We start from the raw sequence: 21,174 nt of genomic DNA, 5'->3' as shown, positions 1-21,174 counted from the left end.
GGACGTGGAAGCTATCACATAGACAATGCCAATAAAAGAGAGATTAGCTACAGATTCTCTAGATGTACAATAAGGAGTGACATGAGCTCCACCATGTCCCATCACCACTCCTAAGCAGGATCAAGTGGCTAGAGCAGGCCCGGTTCCCAATTAGACTTTGCAATGGGATGAGCAGTCACTTAAAGTAAACCAGATCCCTTGGGAGAGGAAATGCAGGCAGATGAAAAGCTGAAGCCTGAATGGAACAGAGAAAAGGTAGGAATCCAGCACAGACTCCCTGCTTCTTCCTCATCAGTGTCCACCTCATCACCTAGCTTCTGGGCCCACAATAACTCCACCTCTTCTCTCCAAGATTAACAAGGCCATCTCACATCCAATGGTCATACCTCTGCAGTTTTGGACATGGCTGGCAGGGGTGTTTACAAATCACTGACCTTAGAGTCAGATGATCTGGGTTTAAATTTCTGATATGTACTAGCCTGGAAACTCTGGGCTAGAAAATGTGGACAGTAATAGCTGATGCACTTCCACCTTGCTGGAGAATACTCGATACTATGGATTCAGTGGGATTCAGTGCTTTGCAAACTCTGAAGCCCTATATATGTCAGTCATCATCGTTGTAGTAGTAGTAGTTGTTGTTAATCATATTGTTCTCATCTTTTTGGTGTGAAGTTCAGATAAAAATAGACCTGGGACAAGTTGCTCAAATTATTGTCCTTTTATATTTAGCTTCTTGAGACTACTATATAGGTCAATCAAATAAGTGTTTTTTTTAGTAAATAAAATGTATGAAGATCTAAACTTGTCTAATATTAATGTTTTACATGTTTGCACAAGTAGAACCTATATCTGATTGCTCATCTCAGGGAAGGGGGAGGGAGGAAGAGAATTTGGCACTAGAAAATTTTTTTTGAAAAAAAGTCATTTCCCAATAACAAATGCTCAAAGGATATGCAAAGGCAATTTACAGAAGAGATCAAAGCAAAGCATAGTCATATGAAAAACTGCTCTAAATCATTAATTATTAGAGAAATGCAAATTAAAGCTTCTCTGAAGTACCACCTCACACCTCTCAGACTGGCCAATGTGGCCAGAAAGGACAATGATCAATGTTGGAGGGGATGTGGGAAATCTGGGACAATAATACAATGTTGGTGGAGCTGTGAATTCATCCAACCTTTCTGGAGAGAAATTTGGAACTGTACCCAAAGGGCAACAAAAATGTGTATACCCTTTGATCCAATAATACCACTACTGGGTCTATACCCTGAAGAGATGATGAAAAAGGGTAAAAACATCACTTGTACAAAAATACTCATAGCAGCCCTGTTTGTGGTGGCAAAGAATTGGAAACTGAGTGAATATCCTTCAGTTGGAGAATGGCTTAGCAAACTGTGGTCTATGTATGTCATGAAACACTATTGTTCTATTAGAAACCAGGAGGGATGGGAATTCAGGTAAGTCTGGAGTTATTTGCAAGAACTGATGCTGAGTGAGATGAGCAGAAAAACACTGTACACCCTAACAGCAACATGGGAGTGATGTTCAACCTTAAATGGACTTGCTCATTCCATCAGTGCAACAATCAGGCACAATTTTGGGCTGTCTGCAATGGAGAATGCCATCTGTATCCAGAGAAAGAACTGTGAAGTTTGAACAAAGACCAAGGACTATTACCTTAAATTTAGGGGGGGAAAAAACTGCTATCTTATTGTCTGATTTTGCTATCTCTTTATGTTTCTTCCTTAAGGAGATGATTTCTCTCTCATCACATTCAATTGGGATCAATGTATACCATGGAAACAATGTAAAGACTGGTAAATTGCCTTCGGGGGGCGGGGAGCAGGAATAGGAGGAAAACTGTAAAATTCAAAATAAACAAAATCTTTATAATTCAAAAAAATGAATTTGGAACTCAAGACTTCTAAAAAAAAGGTCAAAAATTGTTTTAACACATAATTGGGAAAAATTACAAACATATATATGTATAGAAAATAAAAATAAATTCAATTTTTTAAAAATAATTATTGTTTTAAAATTTTTTTTCTTCCATGGCCCTGCTGTTCTCTGGTTCTTTCCTGATAGCTCTTTCTTGGTGTCTCTTGCTAGGTCTGGCTTCCAAACCTATATTCCAATACTCATCTCTCCTCCCTCACCTCTTTGTAGGCCTCCCTTCAAACTCTCTCCTATTCATTCCCTGTAGCTAGCTCACTCTCTTTCCTGGCCTCCTGCTCTACACATGGCATCTCTCAGTCTAGGAGGAGCTTCTTTTCGCTTTTACTAAAAAAAGATTGATCTCCCACTCTGAGGTAGTATCGATCTTCCTAGTCAAATTCCATAGATTTTTCCTGTCTTTCATACTTGATTCATCCATTACTTAAATTTGCCTTGTTTGAACAGAGACCTAACAAAGGTCACAGAAGCTTTAAAAAAGCCAGCAGACTTGATCTCTGGCACATGAAACAGGACATCCCCAGAAGTCTCCTAACTTTGCTTCACAAACACAACACATGCTACCTTAAATCTTTCCTATTTTTTAGAATCTTCCTGACTGGCTTTTCTTTCTCCACCCCTCCCCTCCCTTCAGCTCTCATTCTCTTCTCTGGTTGACTACTTTTCCACTTACCTTTCTATCATCACCTGGAACTCAGTAATTCTCTTCCCCTAGTGAATTAAATCGGCTTTCCTACAAAAATTCACAGCTGCCAAGGTTCTAAGGTTCTATTTCTAAACACAGGTCTAACTATGTTTAGGACTTCCAATGGCTCCAATGTGTAGCATTTCAAGTCTTCACAACCTAAACTATTCATCTTTTTTGCCTTCTTACACCTTCATTACACAAACTTAATCCAACTCCTCAAACATGATATTCTATCTTCTCTCTCCACAGCTTTATAATGGAAACCTGCCATGTCTGAAACACTCTGTACTCACTCCTCCACCTCTTGGTCACCCTGTTTTCCTTCAGGAGTCAGTTCCAATATGATCTTCTGTTGGAAGTCATTCCCAGAGCCCCAGCTGCTCCCTTTACACTCCATTTTCTGTCTAAATGTTAGATGACCTAGAGATTTACAGGAAGTCATATTTGTTAAACTGGGAGCTCCTCCAGGGCAAGACTGGTCTTTGCATTTCTTTACAGGTCTATTGTTTAATGAAATGCATGCTCATTGATTGACAAGCCATCATAGCTTTTTAGTGTCCAATGATCTTTACCAGCTTTAGAGTCTAAGAGAAAAATCTCAGAATGGCAGCATCGCAGAACTAGAAGGAATCAACTCATACCAAAAAAAAGAATTTCTTCCATAACACAGGCAACAAACTGGACTCTAGAGGTTGCTTGGACTGCTCATCAAGGAAGATCTGCTTCTACCCTAAAGATTCCATTTCACTTTTAACCAACTGGATTAGCTGGGGGTTTGGGGGGTTGTTTTTCCCCTGATAACATGTCGATATCTGACTTTTACAATTTCTACCCAAGGCCAAAGAAAACAAGAACAATCACTCCTCCACATCCCAGTCATTTAGATACTTCTAAGACACATAGCATGTTCTTCCAATGTCCTCTCTAAATTAACCATCCTCAGAGTTCCTATTATATAAGACTAAATTTGGAGTCCTTTATAATCTTAGTTGCCCCCTTCTCTAGACACTAGACAGATTACTGCTGGCCTTTTTAAAACACAGCCACCAGAATGAAACATCATTGACAAGCCATCACCTCCTTATTCAAGGAAACTATGCTTCTAGCATTGCCACCCATGATCACCTTCATTTCCTGGACAGTGATATCAAACTGATGATAGACAGTGAACAACATTAGACCAGTAAACCATCCCATTTTCTCAGATGAACTCACTGTATACTAGCCATGTCTTCCCTAACTGGCAACTATAAAATTGATTATTTTTTAACCCAAGTAGCTTGGATGGATAACCCATGGCTGGTCTTTCAGCACATGTACCCTTAGCTAGACACTGCTGATGGACAAGGAAGTGGGTCCAGTTTCTAATCCACCCACCCACTCCCCAAGATACTCCATGAAACAAAGAACTATCATTTTTTACCATCAAAAATCTTCCGGCAATATTATATGCCTTAGTATCATGGAACATTGTGATTGTGAGGGAGATATGGGCCATCCAAATGTGTCTTTTGATCACTCAGACCCTCATTTGTAAATGAAAGTACTGGACTAGATGACTCCCTCCCACACATACTCAAGCCAGCACTCTTCCCAGGGTTGACATAAGTTAAAGACCCCAACTAGGCTTCTACATCTACCAGATAAGACTGAATCTGTAAACTGTAGAAAAGTGGATGGCAGGAAATTAGAGACAAGCGACTAGAAATACAAGACAAAGGCTGAGAAAAGCAAAAAAAATCAAGGGAGAACCCATAAAGCAAGAACACTGTCAAACAGGAAAACCAACAATGGGGTTCATAAAGAGGGAAGCAGCAAGTATTAAAACATGAAAAAAATATGAACCAAAATGTCCCTTTCAGAAATGGGGATGTCCCAAAGATCTTGGACCAACAGCAAGAAATCCACAAGGTTTCAAACAAGAAATCAAAAATGCTGGAAATGATGTTATATAAAATATAAGAACTTTCAACACAACATAGAAGACAAAACATTCACAATATCTGATGGGGGGAAAGGGCGGGGGGGGGATTAGACAAAAGAGTAAAGAATTTATTGGGCAGAATGGACAATTTTCACCAAGGAAGAAGCTATGAAAGTTGCAAATGGCAAATGACAGATTTTGGACAGAAAAATAAAATGCTGAATCTAATTTGGGAGAGGAGAAGAAAAAGGCATTAATGTTCAAAAAGCACACATAAATTCTACAGAAGTCAAAGCAATTTTCTTTGATAACAGGATATGCCAATATAAATAACTTCAGGGTCCCCCAGATAAACAAGATATGTTAAAAAACTTGAATAAAATATAGCAGGAAATATTACAAGTGATTTTCCCAGAACATTTGAATACAGACAAATGACTAATCATTTGGGATCTTTGGATTTACACCAGAGGGGAAAAAACAACTTTTAAAGCTGCAAGGCATCTACTGGTTAAATTGTACAATTTCCACAACAAATAACACACCATAAGTGATCAAGAGAATAGTCTCAAGTAATCAAAAGAGAACCAAACAATATATATTGCAAAAATCACAGAAGCTCAAGCCAAGGTAAGATTTATTGTAAAACTAAGACACAATGAAAAGAGATGGACCCACAGCAACAGACAGAGGCATTCCTACAAAAAAATAAAGACATAAGCAGAATTTTTGACTTTCAAATTAAAGAAAGGTCAATAAATATATAATGGTCAAGCCTAATGAAAAAAATTTTTTTATTTTAATATATTATACTATACATTAAAAAAAAAAGACTCAACTAAAAGAATAATCAAGGGACAAAACGACCTAAAAAGCTAAAAATGTAAAGGGAATTTTAAAAAGTGGGAGAGAAGAGATCAATAATTACTCCTTGTATTGAAGTAAATACCACACATACCCCCCCAACCCTGTGTGCCTTTATTGCTTGCCATTAGTAAATTAAAATCTTGTAAGAGAGATAAGAATAGGAAGAACAGAGCTAAGAGAAAGGGGAGATAAAGATGCATTCCCACCAAGGAAAGAATAATTATGCTCATCTCTGAATAGTGGGGCACTGTTAAAGAGATTGTGGGATAAAAGCAATGGAGAGAAAGGCCTAGGACAGGGAATAGAAGGGATAAGGGAAGGATGCCATCAAAGACTATTCCCTCAGGGCAAAGGTGTATGTCTTATCTTATAATAAATACTCTCTATAGCAGTTGCATCTTTAGCCCATAAGGGCTACCCAGTCAGGACTTAACCAACCACCAGAGGAGAGACATGAAGCCAAAAGCAAGAGCTCACCCAGATCAGAAATCAGACGACCCAACAAACTGAGTCAAGTATAGTCATGGTAAGAATGAGGAAAGACTCTCATCATACAGTACTATTTCTATTTGACATTGTGACATTGCCTTCCTCATGAATTAACATTTCTTAGAGCAAGGAAAAGCAACTATAGTGAACAAGGTAAGCACTCCAAAAAAACAGAACTGGGATAGAAGAGAAAGTTCAAATATGGCTAACTAGGGATAACTAGAGAAGTATGTAAAGTTTTTATCTGGACTGATGAAGAAAGAACTAAGCAGAACCAGAAAAACTATATGAGGGCATGATCATAGAAACAGAATACTGAATGCTGTGTCATTTTAATGATCAACTGCAGCACCAAAGAGGAAATGGAAAAAAATTTTAAAAAAGTCATCTCCTTCCCTTTTAGAAAAGTGGGATACTATGTCTATCAGATGATATACTGGCTAGTTTTGCTAAACTGCCTTTTCCCTATTTTCTTCATTCTTAGACAGGAAGGGAATAGGGAGGAAGATAAGTGAAAAGAAAGATGACAGACAGAAAATCAAAACCACAACAAAAACATTTTTTTTTTTTAGTTTTTGCAAGGCAATGGGGTTAAGTGGCTTGCCCAAGGCCACACAGCTAGGTAATTATTATGTGTCTGAGGCCAGATTTGAACTCAGGTACTCCTGACACCAGGACTGGTGCTCTATCCACTGCACCACCTAGCTGCCCCAATAAAAACATTTTTTTAAAAGAAAGGGAAAGTAGAGAAAACATACCTCTTTTCATCACCATGAGGGAAGATAGGCTATTGACAATTGGCTATATTGTCAAATACCAGAAATACAGTTTTATTAACTGAATTTTTTTCTTTTTTAAACTTTGTTACAAGGGATAGCTCATTATGTAAAGGAAACAAGTGTGATATAAAAACAAGATACTTTTTCAAAAGGAGGGGGAAAGGGAATATTTTTCAATGTTTAGATGCTTCATTAAAAAAATTTTATAAAAATTTCCTTTAGAATGATTTCTAAAACTTAAATCTAAGTATATCTGGATCTACCAGATCGGCAGCCAGTCAAAATAGGAATTCTGGTTAATCTGGCATGACCTGTTCTTGATGATATTAACTATATTGATCTTTAAAGTATTCTACCAATTAATCTGGCTTGTATGAACTTAACTATATTTGCTTGTGAGAGCTGTGAATAATGAAGCTAGGTACTTCCTTAATTTCTAAAACATGTTTTATTGCAATCTTTACAGAAATTCTGCATGCTTCTTGGGATGTTAATCTCTTGATACTGAATACAATGAATTGTTCTTTTAAAAAGTAGTTGCTATCACTTTCTGATTTTTATTACTGATAGAAAACAAAAGCTGATGACTAGTAGATTTAAATGTTTTACTGCTACTTTGCTAAAATTCTCAGTTTTGATGGTTCAAAGAACACTAACAGATTGCCATAACATAAGAACAAAAAGCTCTTTACCTAGTCTTCATCTTATTACCCTAGCTGACTTCAGCCAATCGATGCACATTGATTCAAAGCCTACTCAAATGCTAGGGTCACTTTCTGAAGCAGAAGGCAGGCCCTGCTCGAGTCAGAGGTACTGATGATGCAGCACTCCCTCCACCTCACCGGTCCTCATGCTACATGGGACCCTGGGCAGATCTCCCATGCTCTCTTGGGGTTTTCTTATCAGGATTCCATCACCTCCAAGGGCCCTTGTGGCACTACACCTAGGAATCGATGCCTCTAGAGCAAGGCAAGGGGTAGTCAAATGTTTACTGGACATTCTCTCACTTCATCTTCCCAAAGAGACCCAGAGACAGGCCCTGCCCACCCTCTCATTCTCCCATTTTCGGAGAAGTGAAATCACTTGCCCACACTCACATCAGTATTAAAGAAAGGATTTCCAACCAGGCCTCCCCCACAAATACATGACACTATCCTTTCAACTTTTCTTTTCCAGTCCCACTGTTATCACCTTAGTCTATCAATTTTCCTCAATAGACTGCTTTCATCAGGTCTTCTGAAAACCCTTCCACTCCCCAGAAGACAAAATTCTGGACTGTCAGTCTGTCCTTTCCAGGCCTCAGTCTACTCCACGTATTCAAACCTTATCTCCTATTTATTACCAAGCTGCCATCTTCCTCCAAACATGCACTCCACTTTCCCCCACTTTTTCCTTAAAAAAAAATTACCATGTTTGTTCCTCATTCTGCTCCACAGCTCAGATCATGCTTCTAGACCCTAGACCCATTTTCAGATGGCAGCTTGAATCTTGAAATCTGTTTAGATTCCAATTATAAATTAGACTAGTTTCTGAGGCCTTAAATTTCTCTTTCAGAATGATGTAAATTATTAAACACAAACTTAAGAGCAGAGATAGAGTTAAAGAGCTCAGAGACTCTGTGGTGGAGTCAGCAGAGAAGCCTCATCTAGTCCCACAAGTACATCGAGATGGAAAACAGGCCTGAAGAAGAGACCAAGGGAAAGGGCTTTGCTTTGTTAGCAGACTGAGAATCTCCAAGGATCCAACAGAAGGGGACTTCAAGAAAAGAAGTACTAGGAGAGTTAACAAAGAATGGCTTTAGCCAAGGCTCTGCTCCTAAGGAACAATATACAACTGAGAATTAGAGCAATCTAGCAAAGAGAATTGGGACATCTGCTGGTCACTGAACAGGAAAAGAACCAGGTAAGGAGGGCCAGTGGAACCATCCACCATCATGAAGTGAAAAGGGTAGTACCTATATTCCTAGGAGGGAGTGAGGCATCTGGGCCAGGCAGTACCTACTGATTGGGTCTTTCAGGCTAAGGGGCCTATGGCAGCAGAATACAGATCCTACTCAGTACATGTATGCCTGGGGCTCCTGATCAGGTTCAGACTCCCAAACACAAGACTGTAACTGGTCACTGGTTTAGCAAAGGCTATGACCCCACTTGGCTGGGCGACGTTGGGCAAGTCACTGCAGCCATCTCTTCCCCAATTGTCTCTGAAGCATTAAGAACTAAGCTGAGGGCTGGGGACACAGAGAGGGCAAGTCTCTGCCCCTCAGGTGGAGGAGGAGACGCCTGTATGTGCTGAAAAAGTCAATACAAAATGTACACAAATCAGTTTGGGGGGGCAGGAAGAGGGTGCCACAAAAGACGGAGGGGAAAGGGAACACAGCAGGAATGATCCAGTCTGGAGAATGACTACACGGCTGACATGGGAAGGGCTTAGAGATGCCAAGAGGCAGAAGGCCAGGTACAAAGTTGTCCCATGTCCAGCTAAAAGCCAGGCCAGGACAACTGGGAAGGAGCTGCCAGGAGGGGAAGGGATGGATGGAGGAGGAGGACTAGTTGGGGTCTCTAAAGTTAGAGGATTCTAGTTACAAAGTACAACAGAACCAAACCGAGGATGGCCTTCAAACATCAAGCTAAGGATTTTGGAGACTTCCATCTACAGAGGACCAGAGAACCTCCAAAAATATTACTTTCGTAAGTAGGAAAAGGCATTTTAAAAAATTTACAACCTTCTATCCCACATGCTACTGAAGGCTTCTGAATGGAAGAATCAAGTCAAAGCAAGGTAAGAAAAGTGTTCATCTGGCAATGGAATGATGAATTGAGAAGGTTGCAACTAAGAATTTCTTCCTTCAAAATGATTACCCTGCAATGAGAGCCAGCATGCCCCTCTTCTTTTCCCACTCTTATTCCCAGTGTGCACACAGTCACTGAAGAGATTCAGGTAGGTAAAGAGAACCAAGTTCTGCAACTGGAGAGGAAGCAAGAGCTGACAACAGTCAGTTCTGCTCCTCATCACCTAGCCCCAAGAAAAGTTCCTCACTGGGCACCAGTCACTTCCAGAAGGTTGGAGGAGTCTGAGGGCTGTTATTTTAAATTTTTAAAGGTCAATAAGCCTAAGATCTATGGTAATAATCATAGAGCATTTGCCCTTAAGCAAGACCTACCAACTTACATGCCCAAAGCAATACCTAAAGAATAAGCTTTTTCATCTTCAAAACAATTTTCAAATTGGCGACTAGATGTGAAAAGACAAGCTCTAAGACTGAAGAGATTCTCTACACTGTGTGTGCCTGCTTCCTTAGCTGACGCAAGTAAAGAAAAGAAATAAGCTGCTTAGCAAACTGTCCAGATGCTGCTTAGAGATGACAGGGTGCAGAATACCCCAAGCACCCCAAAAGCACCAGCCTCCTCCGTAAGATCCACAGCTACTCAAACAAGAGGGCAAATCACACGGAAAACACCAAGAGGATGAAGACGACGTACAGTCCAACTGAGGGCATAAAGTTGGCTGACTTGCCCAGCGAGTCAATCCTTCGGTGTCCTTCTTGGTGACAGAGAACTAGACCCAAGACTCCCCAGGAGGAAGGGAGCCTGAAGGACCTTAGGGAAACTGAGCAGGATGCCCTAAGGATGCAATGATCCTGAAGCCTAAAAAGGCCCTAACAGTCAAGGGAATGATGCATAGTATGAAGAGAATGCAGAATACTTTCAGATGAGGGCATATAGGAGAAAACGATGGAAGACATCCTCAAGGCAATGTACAACCCAATAAAGAGGGTGGGCTGGTCCCAGAGCTAGAGCAAAGGGGAAGAGGCAGACAATGTGGGGGCTCTCTTGGTTTCAATGAGAGTGAGATAGCTCGAGGAAGGCTTTCTAGAAGCTGGAACAAAAGAATCATGGAAAGACATGGATAAGAATGGCACACGATGAGAAGGCATGGATGGCTTGTGACCCAAAGGACTAAAGCATATTCCATTTCACTACATTTCTAAAATGAAGGGCTTTCCTTAGGTTAACAGGTTTCATTTTAACTGTTTCTTTCATCTCCCCCAAAATGTATTTCTAAGCAAATAACCACCTAGATCTGCAAATTGGTGTCGCTATCACTAAAGAAAGCCAGTGTTCTAAACAGACATCACATACCTTTGTCCTTCTTAAAATCTAAAGCATCCTCTTTATCTGTCACAATCTCCTTCATGTTGATAATACTCTGGTGGGTGAGCTGCCGAAGGATCTTAATCTCTCGGATGGCTGTAATGGGGAAGCCTTCCTTCTCGTTATCTAGCCGGACTTTTTTTAAGGCCACCATTTCTCCTGTAACAAAATTAAATCAGAAATATATCACAAATGGGCAAGTCATATATTATTGTTCTCCATTTCAAACTTTAATTTCATTTTTAATCCCTATTATTTAGCTTCAGCCCACTATAAATGTCAAATAGCTTTGTTACCAGAACACTCATATTTGTATTTATATATAAACAGGACCCAGATTCCATATACCTGAGAACACCATGGCCAACTCTAACTGGTGGATTTTCTAAAATAACTAGTCCATTTTCTTCTGACTTAATCTGAAAGTGGAATCACTCCACTGGCCTTAAACAAGTAATTAGAGACAAGCAGGATTCCAGGCAATTGTGTGATCTGACAGACAAAATTCAAGAAGCAATATGGAGGTTCTTTTCTCTTTTAGAGTTTGTCAACAGAATGGGTCCACAAAGCACATAGCAGTCCTCTATCCTTTGGGATCTATGTGTGTGTGTGTGTGTGTAGATACATGCAAGAAACTAGAAACATGTTCTTCTATGGGGCCACTAGGTGGCACAGTGAGCACTGACCTTGGAGTCAGATGAACCTGAGTTCAAATCCAGTTTTAGAAACTTGACAGTTACTAGCTGAGTGAACCCCAACTGCCTTACCAAAAAAAACCCCCCAAAAAACTTAAATGTTGTTTTATAAATTATAACAAATACTGTTATAACCAAAATTCATTTAGAGTATAGTTGTTTCATGTATTTTTATCATCTTAACATCCACAGCATCCTTCTTTGACAACTAATGATGCCAAGGAATCATTTAAACTTAATTATTTAACTGAATAACAAAGTGGTTAAGGCCTAAGATGAACACAAAGCCCGAGAGCACATAAAATTTTTGCTCCTCCTTTCTTCTGTTCACATAACCTGCTTCCAAGTTCCCATCTATATTCCTAAAGGCTGACTGTCAAACACCTAACCTCCCTAGGGTTAGACTGTATAAAGTTGCCATGTAAATAAAATGTTTCTAAATACTGACCGACATAATCATAAAGTGTTTTCTTGAACAAGACCATTGTCAATAATAATAATAATAACAGTATTTTGTTGAACTTGCTACAGTAAAAGTTGCTACATAAAAGCAATTCTGCTGCATAAACTTTTCCCCTAATCTTTCTCTATAAAACAACTGCTTACAATTTTTTTTAATAATAAAAGATCCCTAATCAAACAAAAATAGCTGCCTCATTAAGGTTGAAATAAGTTTATGACTATGGCTAACAAAAGAAATTTTAAAACTAGGGTAAAATTCCCTTCAAAAAACAAAAGAAATCAGAATGAGAATCACATTGTAGCAAAAGAAACTAACATTATGAAGAACTAATTTTTCCCTCTACATAAACTGTCTACTTGAAAATTCCTAAAATTGTCCTTTTTTCAGACAATGACCCCAAGGCAAGCCCCCAACACACACCAACATACCAGACCACATGAGCTCTTACCTGTGTCTTTATCCCTGGCTTTGTAAACTTGCCCATAGGTGCCTTCTCCAATAATTCCAATGATATCAAATTTATCCACGCAGCGCTTTCCCCAGTCAATATCCTTTTCTTTTATTTCACCATAGCGAGGCCCACATATTCTAGTAAATATAGTTCTGAAGTTTTACATGCAGTCAAGCAAGTCTCGGTTAAGTACAAACCACCAAAATAACATCCATTCCTCCCTTTTAGCCCACCCCCCCATCTTCATAATGACAACGGGGTTTTAGACCTTTTGTTATAATAATGCATTCATCGCCCAGTCACTTATTTATCCTGTGTATAAACTGATGAAAGAACAAAATGGAAGAAGCTCATGAAAACTTTTCAACTAGCAGATCACTCAAGCTAAAGAAATCAACATTCATGGGGGGGGGGGGAATCAGCTTATTGGTCCCTTCATTATTATTGAAAAAGGCACATATTTTCCATTCATCAACTCCATCTCTTTTCATAAAGGCAAAGCTTTATGCTAAGCAAGCTGTGACTGTAAACCAGGGCTGTCCAAAATGCGACCCGCAGAGCAATTTTATGCGGCTGCCTGTGAGTTTACCACAGAGCTCTCACTAAAATGGCAAGTCAAAATACACTGTCTTATTGTTTCAATAAAAACTTTTAAAAGGAATGTTCAACAGCCCTGCTGTAAACTATTGGACGTTGGGGACTAATACAGTTAGATCCAAAGGAAATTATACTCACATAGGTACTCAGTTCTAATTCTTCGTTTCAATCGCCTCAATTACCCACACTAATATCAGATCACAGGATCATGAATTTAGAGCAGGAAAAGACCTTAAATATTGTCAGTTCCCACCCCTAATTTTACAGATTAGGAAACTGAGTCCCAGAAAAGTCAAATGACAACCACAGGCACCCTAGATCTAAACCAGATTCTTGATTCCCTAACTTATATCAACAAACTCACTTTTTAGTACTTTACATTGAGAAATAGGAATACTTCAGAAAAAATTTATATTCTCTAAAGGCAAAGCTTAATTAATCTTAATAGTTAACAACCATTCAAATAAAATATTATTGTCACCTATTAATACACAAATACAGAGAAATTTAAAAATTTTCTTGGCTCTCCAACCTATGCTCCAACCTATCTCACATTTTTCCACTTAATCTGTCTGGAATGTTTTATTCTTTAAGTCCACATCTAAATAACAAATTCCCTTGGTGGGAAGGCAGCCATGAGAAAAGGGAACTACATTTGCAGATGGCTGTATTAGATTGCAGGGAGTCTTCCTTCAGTTTACTTCACTGAAGCTAATAGGGTAAGACTTCAGTCCAATTTTAAATTTCCAATTCTTACTGAAAAGCAAGAGACACGAGAGAAAGCAAAGGCAAGAAAATAATTAGTAATTAAAGGCAAAGGTGTGTAACATCTTTCCCACAATTCCCTTTGTGTGGCTTCACTGAGAGTTGACCACAGAACCCTTTCTTGCCTCCACACTTTATTGTTTCTACTTTATTGGAATAGTCACTATATTAAAAAAGGAATATTACATGTTCTAGAGGCACAAGAAGTTCATCAGATAAAAAGCCCATAGTATTTTAGAGTCAGAAAGCATCAAATCCAACACAACAACACTGGCAGTAAGTCTTTACTGGAAGAGTCCTAAGGTTTCAGGAGCTCCTCCTGTCACAAGGCAGCCCCTTTTCCTTTTAGTGAGTTCAAATTGTTAAGGTGTTTTTCTAGACTCAAAGTTGCCTCTTTGCAACTCATTAATCCTAGCTTTCGCTTTCCAAGTCAAGAAGTCCAACGCCTCTTTCCAGTTTCATCTATTTGCTAGACTTTTTTTTACTGGAACTCACTGACAGCTAACAGTACAGAATTATGTAGATAGTCTAATTTTTCCTACACTGAAAATTGAACTTAAAAACTTGTACTACTAATATAAAAGGTTTAGGGTAGTTTTTTTTTGGGGGGGGGATTCATTTTTCAATTTTGAAATTTAATTTCATGCTTCAGGTTTTCCAGATAAAGCAGAAATATTTGAAACAAATTTTAAGAGCAGGCAGAAAGCAAGGATGGGAAGAAGCAGCACGTACTTGGGCCTTCTCTTACTGTGTGCTGGGGCAGGGATTTTCTTCTCCTCTGGGCTCGTGGAGAAGTCATCCCCTCCAGGGAGCTCAGGGGGCAGAGGCAGGTCTGCCAGCAGACAGCGCAGTTTCTTCTCAACTTCTTTTTTCACAGCCTTGACTGAAATGTTCCCTCGTAAACTAGAAAAGAAAGGGTCATCAGGTGAATAGTATGCACTTATCGGCCTGCCATGGATGGTGCTGTCTGCCTTGACTGAAATGTTCCCTTGTAAACTAGAAAAGAAAGGGTCATCAGGTGAATGGCATGCTCCCATCAGCCTTCCCTGGGTGGTGCTGTCTGGGGGAGACTCTCCATCATCACTTCTCCATCCTGACCTTTCCACATGGGCACTGACCACCCCTTCACACACATCAAACTCACAAACTCCAAGTAAAAATGAATCTGAGTTGTCACCAAGCTGCCAAGTATTTGATTTTATTCTGGTTAAAGAGACTAAAGGTAATTTTTCCATTAAAAAAATGCATTAGTATTTTAAGCACTTCACTCTAATATTATCACATTTTCCTTCTCTCTGTACATACTAAACATATTAAAATAAAAGTGATCAAAACTAAACAGAGATTCGTATGTTTTTATTTGACACTCTTACTAATTTACTTGAAGTAACTTTTGAAACAGGAAGAACATAAAAGGACAGTGTGTTGGTAACATAAAAGGACGGTATGTTGGTAACCTCTTCTATGTGATGGGACATTTGTTTTCATTTCTCAGTCTCAATGTGCTAGAAATAATACACGTGACTTCCTTCTCAGATGCAAGACTTCATTTGGTTATCCAAGCTCCAGCAAGCTAAAAGTTCTTAAGTTTGTCTGAAAAATCAAATCAAATTTGAATCAATTTTCAGATAGGGAAACAAATTATCAATCTTCCCACTCTTAAAAATCAGTTAGAATTGTCTATATTAGGTGAAGTCAGGATGAGAAATATTAAAGTGTCAAAAAGGCTTTCAGAAATGTGTTTTGCATGCTCTCATACCAATATTTCTTGTCTTCTCAAAGGGTGGGAGGGAGGCTGAGGCCAGGGAGAAAATTTGGAGCTCAAAATTAAAAAAAAAAATCAATGTTAAAAGTAAATAATAACAGAGAGATTGGGGAGGGGGTGGGTATAGACTGTTTCCAGACTCAACCATAAAGAAATCAGTTTCCCCAAAACGATTAAGTGATCAAAAAATTCCATTTCTTCAAGAGTGAACATTTTCTCCAATATACACATAGAATTAGTCGATTTCCACATTGGAAGGAACTTCAGAGGCAAATGAGCCCAATGAGACTGAACAAGAATCCCCAACAAGTGGCCAGCTAGAATCTCATCATGCTTCTGCACAATAGCAGGTCCAAACTATAAGTGGCCCTCATTAGACAAATCTGGTGTTCTCCAGTTCCTTCAAATGTTCCTCATAGGCAATGATCTAGGATCTAGGCCCTTCCCAGTACTAGTCACCTTGTCAATGGTATCCAGAATTGAACCCAATATTCCAGATATCATTAAAGCAGGGCTGACTGAGCACCACAAGATCATTCTGAATGCACTTTCAGACTATGTTAGTTTGGGGCTGGGAGGGAGTGAATTTTTATTTTACTATAACATTACAGTGTTAACTTATATTGGCTTTAGAGTCCATTAAAACTCAAACCTTGTCATTTGTACCTAACCTATCTTAAATTTGTAAAAGTCACTTTTAGGACCCAAGTGGGAAATTTTATTCTCATTCATCATTAATCTCATCTCCTCAAATTCTTTCCGATAATTCTATTTTTTCAAGATGACTTTTTGGGATCCTAGCTATATCCCCCAACATATCACCAATCCCCCCAAACCTCTGTGCCATCTGCCAGTTTGACAAGTGTGTCATCCATTCCTTTATCCAATCCTAAATAAAGTCAGCTCAAGAGCACAAGGCCAAGCAAAGATTCTTGGGACATTCCTCTCCGAATATTGCAACTCAGTTAGTACCATCTATGCTGACTAGTTCTGAATCTGTATAACTGTACATTACCCTTCATATCCCTTCAATAAAAGTCTATCAACCTACTGCTACCCCCGCCCCCCCGGGAAGGCAAGTCCACCAAGCTGAAACAGCAAAGTTTCCTCAAGGAGAGCCAAAAGGGGAGGTGATCCATTCCAGGCAAGTCAAACACCTTGACTGTCACCTTCCCCTAACACCCAGATGGAGTCAGGGCAGATCCTGAGCCCAAGTATTATTTCCTAGCACCCTGAACCAGTGGCCCTTTTCCAACCCATCCCAACAGCCATCACCCAGGAAATTGACCCTGCAGCCACAGCCCCAGCCTCCTCAGCAATCCCAGCTCCCTATGACCAAGAAAACCAAGTTCTTATGACCTAAGTCCTTGGCCCTATCAAGCAGGCCAACGTCAGAACCAAATATGGTTGTGTCAGCAGAAATGATACCAATACAGAAGCCTCATCATCCACTTGGGTTACTCATTCTAAGTCTTTCTGTGTGGCTTAAAGCTAAACTTTCAATTCTGTATTATTTCCTTGACAAACTCCTGTAAAGCAGGCACTGTCTGGCTTTTCTAGCTGAATCCCCAGAACCTCTTAGCACAGTACTTGGCCCAGTAGGTAGGCACCGAAACTGAAAGCAAGAAGACCCAAATTCAAATCTAACACATGACTTGGGGCAAGACACAGCCTCTACCTGCCCCTCTCCTCTGTAAAGCACTCCTAGGGCTGCATCGGGATCAGGGGTGCGGACACTGGGGTAAGTCCTAAGACGGGACCAGCACACATCAGGGGTTCTATTAATGCTGAACTGACTTACTCCCATGCTTCATCGCAGCCCTGCCTTTTTCTCTACAGTTTCTGCTAACACCCCCCCCCCCCCATCCTTCCAGAGCACAATCCAAAGCAGAGGAAAGGGGAGAGAAAGAAAGATAACTAGTTTAGATCATGGAAAAACCAGTCCAGCACTTCCAAGTGCTGCTAAAATCTCTGGTTAAAGAGCACTGGTCCCTTTTCTTCAATGACTAAAGAGAAACCCACATCCAGATTGACAGAAAGCCACAAGGCAAGGTGGTCACTGCCTAGTGGGTTTTCAGTGACACCTAGACCAGAAGGACAAGAGACACAAGGAGTCCATTTAAAGGACAACATCATAATATCTAGTGACCCTTTTTTAAAAACTGAAACTTGCAATGCCAGTCTCTGTAGTCAGCCAAATTCAATGCTTCCCCTAGCTACAAAAAAAGGTTTGATGTGGTTTAAGGGGAAAGACATATAATAACAAAAGGCATCACTAACACAATTTTAACAGAAAAGAACAATTAGGCTGAAGCAGTCCTCTCCCTCTTCCTCCATACAGAAGGTCATCCACTATCTCACTGGTTCCTCAAATGATTCTGTCCTCAGGTAGTGTCAACAGTCTCATTTTTAAAGATGAAGCTGTTGAAGCTAAGAAGTAAAGAGGCTTATTCTGGTTATAAAGTTAATAAGGAGAGACATAGACAATAAATTCCAGTTCAATGAGTTTTCCATTATATTCCATTATGTACCAAAAATTGATGATCATAAATATTATTTAAATGGAAAATAATGTATCTCACCTAATTTTAGTAATTCTTTTTTAGATAAGATTATTCATTATTAGTGGTATCTGAGGTACCATAATTCACCTGAACCTCAGTATTCTCCTCTTTACTAAGAATTGAACTAGCACACCTCTAAAGTCTCTTCTAGCTGTGTAAACTGATGAATTTATTACTTTAGTTATTAATGTATGGGTGCATGCAGCATGGGGAGGGGTTAATTCAACTGCCATCAGCTGCCCCAAAACAAAGGGGGGGGGGAACAGGGTAACCAATTAAAAGATTAAAATAGTTATTGTTCTAGTTTCACCAAATAAAATTTAGTAATTTGATAATTCAGCTAAAAAAAGAAAATAAAATCTTCAGAGGACAAAGATTGATTTAACTGATAGCCCTAAAAATGTACAAATGTACAAACTGCTGAACAATCTCTGGTCCAAAGCATGTTCACTAATGGCCCCAAATCTTCCTGTTTATTCCAGATGTGCCCCCCCCAAAGCATCTTCTGTACTTGTGAAAAAACCAGAAATAAAGACAAAAAAGAGGGGATAGCAGAGAGAAACAATTTGGTCGCAGAGAGACTAGTATGAAGACTTACTACACGGGATCCAAGAGGCAGTTTTTCCTTTTTGTAACCTGTTTTTAGGTTCTGGAAAATGGAGCTTAAACGGCGGGGGGGGGGGGGAAGCAAGAGGGAAGGGAAAGGCTAGAAGAAGGGAAGGAGAATGAAAGAAGAGAAGGGGGAGGGACAGCAGGATACAAAGCTAAAGGAACAGAACCACAAAATCTGGCTTCTTTTCACATATCCAAAAAAAAAAAAAATCACCAAAGGAAATCGTTTAAAAGGACCCAAGAAAGACAATAAATGGCTTGCCTGCTTCATGAAAGCAAAGACCTTACAGGAAACATTCTTAAGTTTCCACACTGACGCTCAAAGATTCCTTAAAAACACACTAACAGATCTTTCAATTCATTCTCATATTTCAACTAAGCACAAACTATTCTCCTACGACTTGTTTAGTATTCATATAATGCAAAACAAATTAAGAAAAAATTTCTTTACTATATAAACAATAGGCTCTTTGAAATTTTTGTAATTATTATTAATCATAATTTTAATAGCTAACATTTCTCTAGTACTTGAAGTCTTGCTATAAAATACTCTGCATACATGAATATCTTTGATTCTCACCACTCAGCAAGGCAGGTGATATGATGATCTTCCATAAACTCAACATATAGCACAGGAGAAATTAGCACGACCTCTGGAGGCTTAAGCCATGGGAGTGTCACAAATTGTTAAGGATGCAGGACACGTGAGGGGCATCCCACAAAACAGTCCCCAACTGTTCCTGCCAGAACCAGAATCTGAAGTCAAATGCCCCCTATCCCCTGGCACTGCTGGGACTCTCTTACAGGACATGCACTGTGGATGGCAGGTAACAGGGCTTAGATGACACTGGAACCCTTCACAACAGGTTTGTGTGGCAGTTTACTAGCTGACGGTCCTTTTCATTCTATGATCCTTCACTAACTAATTTGTTGTCAAAAGGTAGAACTCACCTGTCAGGATCTTTGTCTTCAGGCAGCAGGGGAGGAAAAGGCAAAGGTGGTAAAGTGGAGGTCAGCAGCGGTCCATGATGCTCCTTCTCCTTGGTGGCCAAGCTCGGGGTGCGTGGTTTGCTTTTCTCTTTCGGTAGCACTGGCTCCTCCTTTGCCACAGTCGGCTGACTCTCTTTGCCCACCACAACACCTTTCTTGGTGGCTTTGTCTACAATCAAATTATTTTCCACCTTTGCTCCCGGCAGGGCAGGCTTTGCTTTTGCCTTGTCATTTTTCAGAGTTCCGCCACTGGTGGGAGAAGGTGTGTGTTCAGCCTTGAGCTTCTTCAGCTCCTTCACATGGTTGGCTTGAGGTGCGCCGCCACCTGTAGCATCAGTGCTCCCCACTTTGGTGGGCGTCGAGGTGTTGGACGCTTTGGCGTGAGCTTTGGCTGCTTCCGCGGCTCTGGCTTTCTTGTTCTTGTTCAACTCGGCAGCCAGGCTACTTTTCAGAGTCAGGGTGCTAGGAGAAATGCTAGAGTGACGACTCCGAGACCTAGATAATCTATGTCTGCTGCGGGACCTCGAATGCCTAGATGAGTAAGGGCTTCTGCTTCTTGACTTGGCAGATCGTCTGCTTGAAAAACAGTAAAGATTGCATTAGCAAATGTCCATTTTTGTAGGGAGGGGCAGGGGGAAGGTGATGCTCACACTCTTATGACTTTCTTCCCAACTATACAGTGAAAAAACAGTCACCAAGTTAAAATCAATTAAGATCTGAAATTTCTTACACAGCCCCGAACTCCAGTTCAATTGTTTTATTTCACAGATGAGGGAAAACAGGTCCCAAAAGCTTTTAGTTCAACTAAATATGATGTTGCGACAGCAACAAAAACCATACTATGTGAGAAGCAAAAAGAATCATGCAAAGCACCAAGGATAATTACTGACTAGAGTGTACAGAAAGTCACAGAAATAGCGTTGCCTGGTCTTTTGAAGGTCCTCTGGCCCATGAGAGGAAGAAGTGCTCTCTGAGAGGAAAAAACAGAATAGATCAAAGAGCCCTTTGGAGACAAGACAAGGAGACAAGACTTAGGCAATGATGGGGAGAGAATTCAGCAACAGCTGTAGCCAGGCACCCACACACATCAAGGTCAAGTTTTGTTAAGTCGGCCTTCTCCTGGCAGGCAGAGAAAAGGTTCCCTATCTGGGCAGCCCCTGTCCCAGCCTTAAAGCACACACAGCACAACAATCAGACAAAGAGAACGAAGCAATTCTTACCAAACTGCCATTCTATTAATACCTAAAAGCATTAAGAATAATGAAGCATTTAATAACAGAAGAATTAATCAAAACTTGCATTTCAGGATGACTAGGTGGCACAGTAGATAGAGCACTGTCCCTGGAGTCAGGAGTACCTGAGTTTAAATCCAACCTCAAGACACTTAATAATTACCTAGCTGTGTGGTTTTGGGCAAGCCA

At 39.9% G+C, this 21,174-nt stretch overlaps 1 protein-coding gene across 1 annotated transcript in view; it reads right to left on the bottom strand.

Annotated features, from left to right (window-relative positions):
- The window catches only part of CDK13 (cyclin dependent kinase 13), a 105,410-nt gene that overhangs the window by 58,756 nt on the left and 25,480 nt on the right, over nucleotides 1-21,174 (bottom strand). The window contains exons 2-5 of the mRNA XM_074199218.1: nucleotides 19,715-20,326; nucleotides 14,555-14,725; nucleotides 12,458-12,597; nucleotides 10,840-11,010 (exon numbers count right to left, since the gene is read on the bottom strand). Of these exons, the coding sequence (XP_074055319.1) occupies nucleotides 10,840-11,010; nucleotides 12,458-12,597; nucleotides 14,555-14,725; nucleotides 19,715-20,326 (1,094 nt within the window). The remainder of the gene's footprint in view (nucleotides 1-10,839; nucleotides 11,011-12,457; nucleotides 12,598-14,554; nucleotides 14,726-19,714; nucleotides 20,327-21,174) is intronic.

Source organism: Macrotis lagotis, chromosome 8 (genome assembly GCF_037893015.1).
Source record: "Macrotis lagotis isolate mMagLag1 chromosome 8, bilby.v1.9.chrom.fasta, whole genome shotgun sequence".
NCBI classification, from domain to species: Eukaryota; Metazoa; Chordata; class Mammalia; order Peramelemorphia; family Peramelidae; genus Macrotis; species Macrotis lagotis.
The sequence above is the reverse complement of the archived record's forward strand: the minus strand, read 5'-3'. Positions and strand labels throughout refer to the sequence as shown.